This window comes from Hipposideros armiger, unplaced genomic scaffold (assembly GCF_001890085.2).
Source record: "Hipposideros armiger isolate ML-2016 unplaced genomic scaffold, ASM189008v1 scaffold_53, whole genome shotgun sequence".
In the NCBI taxonomy this organism is placed as follows: Eukaryota; Metazoa; Chordata; class Mammalia; order Chiroptera; family Hipposideridae; genus Hipposideros; species Hipposideros armiger.
In genome coordinates, this window is record NW_017731403.1 from 3,197,479 (window position 1) to 3,209,764 (window position 12,286).

Consider the following 12,286-nt stretch of genomic DNA (forward strand, 5'->3'; position numbering starts at 1 on the left):
AATCGCTCGAATTTGCTTTTTGTCTAACATAATTTCCATAGTCTAAAATGCATATAAAATAAACAGCAAGTAATAAGTCATTAGCAAAAAAACATAAAACGAGAAATGTGTGTTAAAATGAAGTATAACGTAACCACATTTATTTAAGAATGTATTCCAATATGAAAGGCAAATTTCAACAATGCAAAAACTGCAATTATGTTTGCACCAACCTAATAAAAATTATTTTTTTATTTTAAATTTGGTGTTCTTTAGTATATTCATAAGGTTGTGCAACTGTCATGACTAATTCCAGAACATTTCATTGCCCCCCCTAAACAGCCCCCCCATATCCATTAACACATTCTTCATATTTTCACCTCTGTCTTTTCCCGTAACAATCCTCTAACAACCAATAATTTACTTTTTATATATGTGCATTTGCCTGTCATGTATAGCTTTTGAACACTTGGATTGTGGCCAGTCCAAATTTAAACGAGCTATAATTACACAATGGATTTTGAATACTTAGTATTTTTAAAAAGTAAAATATCTCAAATTTTATGTTAAAATGATAATTGTTTATATATTGGAGATTCATATATTAAAATTAACTTATTTTGTTTCATTTTAAAGTATATTTGTGGTTTACATTATATTTCTACTTTCTAGACAACACTGGTCTAGAACTTATATTTAGTAAGGACAATAAATGTGTCCCCCATGGCCTCAGTTTCTCATTGTCTTTCTAGTCTCTTAGTTTCCATGGCAGCCCTGCTCTGTGAATGATATACCCCAAGCTTCAGGATTTTTTTTTTTTTTAACTGCTAGATGGTGGAATCTTTCCTATTTCTTGGGCCTTAGAATAGCAGGAAAAAGATAAGTCATTTATTTTAAATTACGAGAAAATAATGGCAACTGAAACCTTTTAAGCCTCATTTCAAACAATTAAGAATTGAATTTCAGGGCCGGCCGAGTGGCGCGATGGTTAAGAACTCGCTTGGGATGCCAGAGGGCCCCGGTTCGGATCCCACATATGAGGGCCAGTGACACTGCCCTCTACAGCTAAGATGCTGAACAACAGCTCAACCTGGAGCTGGGCTGCCGTGGGTCGCCGGCGACGGCGTGGGCTGCAGTCCCCGAGGCAGTGGGTTGCCATGGGCTACCGTGTGTAGCCAGCAGCCGCAGTGAGCGGCCAGCAGCCGCAGTGAGCGGCCGTCCAGAAGCCGGCGACTGATCTGCCTCGCCTGGGAAGAGCGCAATGATGGTGCCAACTTGGGCCAGTGAAGCAACGTCCTCCACAACTAGACTGAAGAACAAAACGACAGCAACTTGTCTGTTCCCCTTCCCCCAATTCCCCAGCACTGTTCCCATCCCCCCAATTCCCCAATTAAAAAAAAAAAAAAAGAATTGAATTTCACATTTATTTGCATGACAACGCTAAACAATGACTAAATTTTGGTAGTTGTGATTTGACAAAGAAATCAATAGTTTCTTTATAGCATGTGAGAATTATCTGTAACTTTGGGAGTCATTTAAAATTACATTTGTCTTATCTGAAATTTGAATTTAAATTTTGTTTTAGAACAAATTTTCCAGAATAAGGAGAAGTGAGACTAATGTGATAAATTATCCTTTAAAAAAATACAGTATTTTCTTTGGGTGGAAGTTTTCTGCTCCAACATTATTATCAAAGTTGAAATGGCTGTTATACATTGAGCATTTACTGTGTGGAGGGCATTGTCCTGTGTACTGTGTTAATTCATTAAATTCCTCCATGAAACTTTATGTGGTAGGTACTATTATCCCCAATTGACAAAGGATGAAACTGGGGTACATACAGAAAGGTTAACTGGCTGAAGGTCACATAGTAAGTTTTAAACAGGTTAAACAACAAAATACTTTATAGTTAGTGCTTATGTGATAAAATCATTCAGTTTAAGTTTTTCCCTCTGGAATGTCAATTCCACCTAGGCTGGAACTTAGTTTTGTTCACTAACACTTTCTGGCATGTAGTAGACCCCAGGAATTATTTTAAAGAATTTTGTGGTGATGATATCAATTTACCAGGAGACTTTGCCTTGGAAATCTATTAGAATTGCTTTAAATTCTCCACTGTTATTTACTAGCAATAATACACATTTATTTACCACATCGAAATTAGCTTCAATATTGTGTGTCATTTTGCATACTTTATGTATAGTTTACTTAAAAAAATGTTTACTAGGAGCTGTAGCTTCTGTTTATCCCTTTTTCTTTTATGTGTTAGAAATGCATTGGAGCCACAAGGGAACATCATAAAAATCATGACTACCAGAGGTCCCACTGTGTGTTTAGCTGAGTTGGGAGAAGAAAGTATACAAAAGCAACTTTGCAGCTGTCCTCACAAAAAAATGTATTGCAGTGATAACACAATTCTTCAAAATTTCATCCAAAATCCTTGGCCTCCCTGGTTGTTGCAGTCATTAAAATGAATAACATATTGGTTTATTATTTATTTTTAGAAATTACATTTCCATTCTTAGACTAGAAACAGAACTGTGAATACATTTTATAAAATAAGGCTTTGAAATCAAAGGTTTTTATAGTTAACATTGTTAGGGGAAGGGTAACTATGCTACCTCTATCCAGAAGATTCTCATTTAATTTTGAGATACGTATTCTCATTTTACAGTAATATTGCAAGGTGTTAAGTGACTCACCTGAATTAACGCCACAAGTAAGTGGCAAAACTAGGATTCAGCTCACATCTATCTGACTCCCAAGTCCATGCGTTTTTTAATACTGTCTGTTATCTTTTGCCATTTTCCATGTCTTCCTTACAGTTCCTGAGTCTTAAGTGGGATTTTAAGTTAGTTTGTGGGGGGCAATGGGATTGGAGTTTTGGGTTGTGGAATAACTGGATATTTGAATTAAACTGTGGATAATGAAGAATTGTGTAATGGAAAAATTAGACTGTGAAAAATCTTTGTCTTTAATTTTACATTTTCTTTTTATCTTTGGTTATCTGCAGATAAAGACCCTACTCTAGACCATATAGAATGTTCTTTATAATGGGCTCATCTGTGCTCATCAGGGTGCCAGTGGTCTAAGGTGCCAAACTCAAACTTCTGCTTCCTGCGCCCTGGGGTTTCTTTATAATGGGTTTTGTCATGGTGATTGTATTTTCTTGAGCTGATTTAATAAAATTTTCATACACTAATGGTGTTCTTTCTCTAGAGTGAAAAAAGAGCCATTTTTCTCTGAATTATAATTTGAGGGTAATGAGGACAAAAATAAGGACAGAGGTATAAAAATTAATAATGATTTATTTAGCATTTGACTAACCACACAGGAGCAATCTAGAAGGCAGTTTTTCTAATTTGTTATCTCTTCCTCCCCTTCCCCAAACTTTAATCTAATTTTGTCCTTTAGTAACCTGACATTTTTGGATTATTTACTTCTTTTTGGGAAGGGTGTATTGTGGGAAGCTATAGAGAACTTTGAAAGCATTGATGATTTGCAAGATCCAGTTACTCTTGTTTTACTTAGAAATCTTAGGGAAGAAATGGAAGTCTGTAGTTCACATTTGTGGCTCCCAAAATTGATCAGTGAAAGTCTGATGCCTTTGATTTCATTTTAACATTATTCATTCCTGTGCATTCTGGACAAGGTATTTTACCATTGCTAAAATTGTACATTTTATCTTCTACCACAAATACCAAGGATGATAGTGATATTTTTAGGGCACAGGAAGAAATTTCCCATTATGCATGTTTATAGTTAATTTTAATTTGGGGTAAAATTTAGAAAAATATGAAATACTTTGATCCCAAGTGTAAAAAACGTTATGAAATAAACCAGTACTAATTAAAATGTTTAATTTTAGAATGAATAAAGTATTTTAATCCTATGTTTGTTTTTTTTAAGTTAAGCTTAATTAGGAGTCATATGAAATCTTTAAAATTTGGGTTTTAAGTTACATGTTTTTTCTATACTTAACATTCTATACTAAAACTGTTTAGTATATAAAAATGGCATCTTCTATTGGGGGTTGGAGGAAGAAGCCAAGGACCTTATATAACACACTTCCATCTAGTAAGCAAGTTTAAGAAGTGGGTTCAAAGGCAAAAATTTACTCCTGAAATCTTGCGAGGCTTTCTTTCATAAGGGTTGTTGTTGCTTAGGTAAAAATATGAAATCCTAACAAAAAATTAAAACATAACTTGTATATTAATGATTTATATTTTTAAAAATTGAGATAAGGGGAGGAATTATTGTATTGGAAATATAGACCAGTAAGATAGCTAGTATAGGTCAGAATATATAAGTGGACAGCCCATTTGTAGACAGATACTTGTGAACATTAATGTGAATCCCACTGGAGGGTTTTCTGAATCACTGTTGACTGAACAGATTGAGAGAATGAAGTGATACTGTAGATACGAAAGTACTTTGGGAAGTGTAAAGTGCAAAATAGATAGATGTCTATAAATTTAAAATAGAAATCTGTTTTGAAAGTAGATTGTTGCCATTGAAGTAAACTAAGCAGAAAAACAAATTGAAGAAGGTATTAGAAGATTCTAGTGAGGCATTTAGGCTTCAGGAATTTTTATGGTAAGGGTAATTAATTAGATACTTAGAGTTTTTACCATGTGAGTGGATGGTGTGATATTTCAGTTAACCTAAACATCTAGAGTTGTGCTTATTTCAAGTGAGAGCTTATAAATGGCTTTTAATGATCCTGAATTTTCTGTTTATATGTATAGAACCCATGTAGCCTGGGGGAATAGTATCGCAGCATTCATCTACAGATGAATACATTTATCATTTTGGACCTAGCATACTTGAAGTCGGCAAATGTAAAATAGGGGTCTGCTGTTTTTCTCTAAACATTCCTAAAAGTCAACGAGCCATTGTACTTTTGTTGAAAGTGGTTTTATTTCATTAAAAACATTGAAGTGAAAATTTGTTAGTTTTTTTGTTTAAAATATTCTTAAAACTGGCTAATTAAGTCCTAGAAAAACACAAACTATTATTTTTACTAGAGCAGATATTCAAGATAATGAAAGAGGGGCTTTCAGAATTTTTTATAGGTAATACTTTATAATAGGCTTTTTTCTTGCTGATATAACTAACATTTATTTTCTGTTTATTTTTAAGACGAGCAAAAATCAAATTAAAGTAGATCTTGTAGATGAGAATTTTACAGAATTAAGAGGAGAAATAGCAGGACCTCCAGACACACCATATGAAGGCAAGTACTTTTTTCTGTATCGAAATATTGTGCGTATTAGAACTTGTCTGAAACATTAAATCAGAATAATCTTAAGCATCTATTTATTGTAAATTACATGGAAGGTAACTTCATTTGGCTTAGGATATTCAGCAATTTTTAAATAATATAGATACTTATCTACACTGATTTTTCTTACTGAATTTTAGCTAATATTTTTTCTTTCCCCAAAATAGATTTAGTAGTGTGAAGTTACAGGTTATATAGATTAGAATTTAATAATGTAAAACATCTATATGTTAAGCCTCTAACTTATATGGACCTCTCAGGTGCCCTTCATATGGTATCTATAACAAGCCTTGCCTTAAATTTCTGACTGATAAAATTTTTTTTTTAATTCCTCTCCCCTGTTTGTCATTTAGCATTTCATTCACTCATTTGTCTTCGTACAGGCTGTATTCCAAATATTTAATTGTCTTTACTCATAAAAGCTTTGTGTGATCATTTGAAGATATAGAAAAGAAAGGTCACTTTGCTGAACTTCATGTTCACAAACTAAGTCTGTAGCTGCTTCAGACCATGGAATTGGATGGTAGGATACAGGAAGAAGCTTTATAGCTTTTTATTTCCTCATTAAGAAAATCTTTAGTAATGAATATTATAAATTTGGGTTATATAGCGAAGCCAAGTTTCTTGAATATAGTAGTCAATCAGATTTTAATAGAAATCACATAACAATTTATAGGAGTAGCATTTATTGAGTTGAGCTCTTACTATTAGAGCTTAACATGTATTTTCTCATTCAATTCTTACAACAAATCTTATGAGGTAAGTGCAGTTATCCCTGTTTCATAGATAAAGAAACTTAAGCTCAGAGAATGTAAGTAACTTGTCTAAGGCCAAACTTCTAGGTGGCACAGCTGGAATTGCAGTCTCAGCCTTTGACTTCAAAGCCTGTTTCTCATCACTTTCTACTTTTGAATAAATCAGGATTGACTGAATATTAGAAGTGATAGTTATGTCTTTGAAGTGGTAGTTCTAGAATCCTGTAATGAACAATTACCCAAAAATTTTCAGAAGAATCCAATACTCTAGAATATTTTTGTTTTTATTCAAATTTTAAAGGCCCTAGAATGTCTTTAGTATATCCTACCAAACCTTAAATAATAAAATTTTATTTATGAGCCATCATTTAATTTTTTATATTATTTATTGTTTCCTGTATGCTAGGCCTCCTCTGGTTGCTTTCATAGAAGCTCTTCATTTAGTCCTTTTGACAATCATTAGATAGATAATAGGTCTTTAATTATCTTATAAAAATCAAGTTTTTGTTAAGATAAGATATTGTATGTAACGATATACAGTCAGCCCTCCATCTCCAGGTTCAGCATCTGTGGATTCAACCAACCTCAGATGAAAATAGTCAGGAAAATGTTACATTCTTGCTGACGTGTACTATGTAGTTAGACCTACGATGGTTGTGTCTGTACTGAACATGTTCTGACTTTTTTCTTGTCATTGTTCCCTAAACAGTACAGTATAACAACTATTTATATAGCATTTACATTGTATTAGGTATTATAAGTAATCTAGACGTGATTTAAAGTATAAAGGAGGATGTGTAGATTATATGCAAATACTATGCCATTTTATAGAAGGGACTGGAGCATCTGCAGATTTTGATATTGGGGGTAGGGGGTATCCTGGAATCATCCCCTGCAGATATTGAGGGATGACTATACTAGCTTCTTCCTGAAGGCAGGCATTATAAATATTCTTGAATAATTTTTTAGGTTGATTAGATGTATTTTAAAAGACAGTAGGGCAGTAAGCATTATCGTTCTAGCGCTCCAGCAAATTGATACGTATAAATAAGGTACCTCCTGAACTACATTAGATAAGCAAAATGTTCATTACCTTCTTGGCAGCCCTTAAGAAAGAAAGGTAGATAAATTTTTAGAAATAGGAATATATAGTTATTTGTATGATGATTATTAAGTTATAAATGTACCATATTTTTTACCAATTAGAATCAAGTTTGGTCATTTTTAAGTGTTTGTTTCTGCTGTTGCCACTAAATGAGACATTAATGTTTCATAAGATCAGTTTTAGTATGCTTTTTGGTTATGTATATATTTGACATTAATTAATACAACTTAATTGTATTCTTTTTATCATAAAACTTTTGAAGATAAATTGTTCACTTTGTTTAGGAGAAGCACCATTCAAGGGCATAAACTTAGCCACTTGTTTTTGAAATATGAACATGGGTAAAATATTTTGATAATAATTATTGCAGGGCTCTTGCTGGTTTTCAAGGATTTTTTTTTTTATCTCAATTTAATAGCTAAGGCAAAAGTTTACATGTGGAATGTTAAATTGTTTATAACCATCATTAAGTAATGAGGCAGCTATTTTATGTGTTTTTAAAAGTAATCAGATTGAGAAGTAGAATACCCATGGAAAAATTACTGTATTGCACATGTTACTTAACTCAGTTTTCTTGTTTTGCCTTTATAGTTCAGTGAAAAGGGAACAGTAGTAGTTCTTGAGCCTTTTTTCCTAAGAGTTGTTTTGAATTTAGGGAATTATTGTTGATAATTTTAAAAATCTCATCCCTTCCCCTATCTTCCCTTTGTATTAAGTTAAATTTAAAGACTGTAAAATTATTATTATTTTTTTTTTTTAGCTGAGCCATCCTGCCACCTGTTGGCAGCTCAGCGACATCTCAGCTCGGGCCAGGACTCGAACCGCTGTTGCTCAGAGCTGAAACTCTTGAGCGAGCTCTTAACCAACTGAGCCACTCAGCCGGCCCTAAAGATTGTAAATTTTTAATAATAAAAGCTATTCAAGAAGTAAATGTTTTATAGTGAAAGGTGTTATAATACAAATAATGCAGATATAAAGCTCCCTTAATTGTGTTGGTCTGGTATATATCAGCTAATGCTGTGGTGATTATAAATGGAAAGTTATCAGATCAAATTACAAGACAGTTTATTAATAGCATATGGAATAGAAATAGGATTTGGGGTACTCTAGAGTTCAGCAATATACCTGGGCTCTCCAAGGAGGAAGAACTTCATATTAAAGATTATAGAGACACTAATCTGGAATTAAATCAGAAAAAAGTAAGGTTCTTAGGAGGGAAAAAGAACCTACATATTTTTCAGGCCAAATTTATTATACCTATACTTGAAGCTAGCATTTATAACTAAACATAAACAGTTATCTCTATACTCACAAAATTTCTTCAGGTACTCTTGTCTTACCTGTCTTATTTTTTGTCCCTTTTGTTTTGACTACTTTATATTTCACTGTTGCCATATGCCTTGTGATTCAGGCATCTAGGTCAACTCATGCATCAGTCACTAGGGGATTCTATTAAAAAGAATTAGCAACAAAAGAAGAAATGGAACCAAAAAAGGCTTGAAGAAAGTGGTACCAAGTGAATTGTTCTTTTGTTTTTCTCCTGATCCACATTCATCTATCTATTCCTAACAATGCAGAAGGAGGATTTGAGAGAATTCAGGATATACTAAGAGTTCAGTGTACAGAATTTTGACATTAATATTGCTCCTAGTGCAGTTTTTATTTTGCTTGTTATTACAGAAAATCTCAGATATATATAGAAGGCAAATGATATAATGAATTCTCTATGTGCTCATCAGCCAGCTTTAGTAACTGTCAACTCATGGCCAGTCTTGGATCTGATCCATAACCTTGATTATTTTGAAACAAATCCCAGGCATAATTTCATATGTAAATATTCCCGTAGTACAGTTTTATTTGCTGTATTTTGGAATAGTGACTATTCTGTTAATGGATCATAAAGTCTTAGAATTGGAAGGTTCTTTAGAATTAAGATTCAAATCCAGCCTCTCATCCAGAGCAAGGCTTCCCCCTTCAGAATTTCCTGAGAAGCCATTATCCTCACACCAGGTGTAGGAAGCTAGATAAAAAATTTTAAATGTATTTAACTGCTAGTTGCTCATGAATGTTGCCTTCTGTTTATATGTTACTGATGAGAACAACCTCTTTGTAAAGTTTTGCATTTTTATACCCATTTAGAGGCAGAGAATAGTTTTTTATCTTTATGCCTACCTCTTGCCTTATTGTTGAATTTTATTTTAACAAGAAGTGTTTGGCGGGCCGGCTGAGTGGCTCAGTTGGTTAAGAGCTCGCTCAAGAGTTTGAGCTCTGAGCAACAGCGGTTCGAGTCAGCCCGAGCTGAGCAGCCGTGNCAGCGGTTCGAGTCAGCCCGAGCTGAGCAGCCGTGAGCTGCCAACAGGTGGCGGGATGGCTCAGCTAAAAAAAAAAAAAAAAAAAAAGAAGTGTTTGGCATTTAATTTAGAGCACAAGTTAAAAGTTTGAGACATTTTTGCATTTGAGAGAACCAGCTAGAAGTAGTTTTTTTTCAGTTTATGGCATAATCTGTGTATCCTTTTTTTTCTTTTTAATACCACCTATGCCTTTTTTATTCCTCCCCGCCTTTCTGTTTTTCTTCTTCTTTTTTTTTTTTCTTTCCATTTTTTCCTGTGAATTGGAGGAAACAAGGAGACAGAACCTATACTAAATTGTCCCAATGAAGTCTTTGGCGTTGGATTATCTAGACTTAATGTATTCATCTATCTCTAGCCCTGTTATTCACTGATAAGTTAATATAGTTGTATAAATTGAATATTCTGTATTCTTTAAATTAAAAACTAGTGATTTTAATTATTTCCTTTTTTGGGTTTCAGCTTTAAAATGAATTTGTTATAATTGAATATAAAATAGTACATGTTTTGAAAAGCCATTGTTATTTGGCTTTATATATTTGAGGTGAGTAGCATTCTTAACTTTGTTTTCCCCATTTTCTAGGCGGAAGATACCAACTAGAGATAAAAATACCAGAAACATATCCATTTAATCCCCCTAAGGTATTGTAAACCTATTTTTGTGCATGAACTTCTAAAATATATTTCTTGGCCCATTTAATTAATATATATTTTAGTGTTTATTAACATTACAGTTTTTTAAGTTGTTGGCTATGTTAATTGAATGTGGAGAAGATTTCAGGTAATGGCAGATGGTTTGCTTTTGGAATTATAATGAAAAGCAAGTTTAATCAGAGGCAGCTAGTAACATCTCTAGACAAGAATAGGATATGCATCTGACAATGGCTTCAATTCTAGGTCTGGAAAAACTTGCAGCATTCCCAGATGTAGAAAACCCTTATACAAATTCTTACTTTCCTCAAAGAAGTGTGTTGTGTTTTGTTTTGTTTTGTTTTGTTTTGTTTTAGGGAAGAGTGTATTCTAAATTTCTTTAACAATTATTTGAGCACTCTCTGCCAATATAGCAGTAAATAAGAGTTACACTGACCTTGCTTTCATGGAGCTCACATTCTAGCAGGAAAAAAAAAAAAATAATTGCAACTGTGATGAATGTTAAAAGAGGAAATGAAATGCTCTAGCATCATATATAGAAGGGGAACTAACTAATCTAAACTTAATTTTTGACTAAACAGCTTCCTTTGTCTTTACTTTTGCTATCATCACCACTTTAATTTAGGCATTCAACTTTGTTACTTCCCTGTTTTGCCTATTATTTAATCACCCTTCATCTTTGCCACTCCTGTTCATTCTTTGCATTTAAAACGTGTTACAACCTGACCCCAGTCTTCTTTTCCATCCTAATCTTCTACTCCCCTCACCTGCAACACGGTTCTCATTTGGCAAACTAGATTATTTGCTATTTGTAGATGATGCTTACTCTTTCACCCTTTTCTGTCATTTTCACTTGAATCATAGTCCCTGTCATTTAAAATTCAATTTTTCTTTTGATGTCTAGGTAAAGTATCACTTTCTCCATTAAGCTATGCCTATCAAATTGTGTCTCTGTCTACTCTCTGAATAGCATTTTATGTAATTTATATAGTACCAAAACAAATACAGTACCAATTAATGTATTATTTGGGGTATGTATCTTTTATGCTCCTGAAGTGAAGGACCTTTGTATTTTCTGTGGTTCCTAATAGTATAGTGTCCCTTGAACATATGATTGTAGTCACTCAGGATAAGTTCTGGAATTCACTCATTCAATCTATTGGTTGTTCCTGTTTAAGTTCCAGGAACTTAATGGAAGTTCCAGGGTGAGTTTGGGCCATCTACCAGTTTGGGGTGCCTATTATTCTGTTGCTTATGTATGTACATCTTTTCTTATAAGCCTGGTTGTTGTTTTTTAATAGTGGTAAAATACACATAATATAAAATTTACCATTTTAACCATTTCTAAGTGTATAGATTAGTGGCATTAAGTACATTTGCATTGTTGTGCAACCATCACCACCATCCATTTCTAGAACTTTTTTATTTCTTCTGTTAAACAATAACTCCCTATTATGTCATGCCCCCAGCTCCTGGTAACCACTGTTTTACTTTCTATGAATTTGACTACTCTAGGGTACCTCATTTAAGTTGAATCATACAATATTTTCCTTTTATATTAGGCTTATTTCACTTGGTATAATGTCTTCAAGGTTCCATCCATATTATAGCACATGTCAGAATTTCATTGCTTTTAAAGGCTAAATAGTATTCCACTGTACGTATATACTACATTATCCGTTTGGCCATTGTGGACATTTTATTGTTTCTCTTTTAAGCCTTGATTTTTTTCCTTCATTTTTTTTCCTACTATAAATGTAGCTTGTGTTTGTTGTAGAAATGTTAGAAAGTTATACAGCAAAGTACAAAAAACGAAAACAATTTTTCAGTGTGACCACTTAGAGATGTCCACTATTAAGTCTTTAACTTATATTTGTGACTGAATTTTCATTCTCATCCTGGTTTCTGTCCACTGGATTCAATCTAGATTGTCAATATTATCATTAGAATGAATAGTCACTTGAGAGGACTTTAATTATAGAATACCATGAATTTAAGAAGATTTTAAAATGTTTAGCGATACGGATGACCTCATAGTCTTAATTCTTTTTTTTTTAATGGAAATGAGGAAGAAATAAAGAAAAGACCTCAAGAAGAGACTGCTTTCAAACTACATTTTTACTATTAAATAATGTTAGTAGCAGCTGTCAGTTTTTTTGTGCTA

General features: G+C 33.2%; 1 protein-coding gene across 2 annotated transcripts in view; it reads left to right on the forward strand.

Annotated features, from left to right (window-relative positions):
- Window positions 1-12,286, forward strand: part of UBE2K (ubiquitin conjugating enzyme E2 K) — a 62,248-nt gene that overhangs the window by 27,222 nt on the left and 22,740 nt on the right. The window contains exons 2-4 of one of the 2 annotated variants that reach the window (XM_019640842.1): window positions 3,199-3,266; window positions 5,122-5,215; window positions 10,055-10,113. In XM_019640842.1, the coding sequence (XP_019496387.1) occupies window positions 3,243-3,266; window positions 5,122-5,215; window positions 10,055-10,113 (177 nt within the window). In that variant the 5' untranslated portion in view covers window positions 3,199-3,242. The remainder of the gene's footprint in view (window positions 1-3,198; window positions 3,267-5,121; window positions 5,216-10,054; window positions 10,114-12,286) is intronic. The other variant, XM_019640841.1, reaches the window with a different exon arrangement.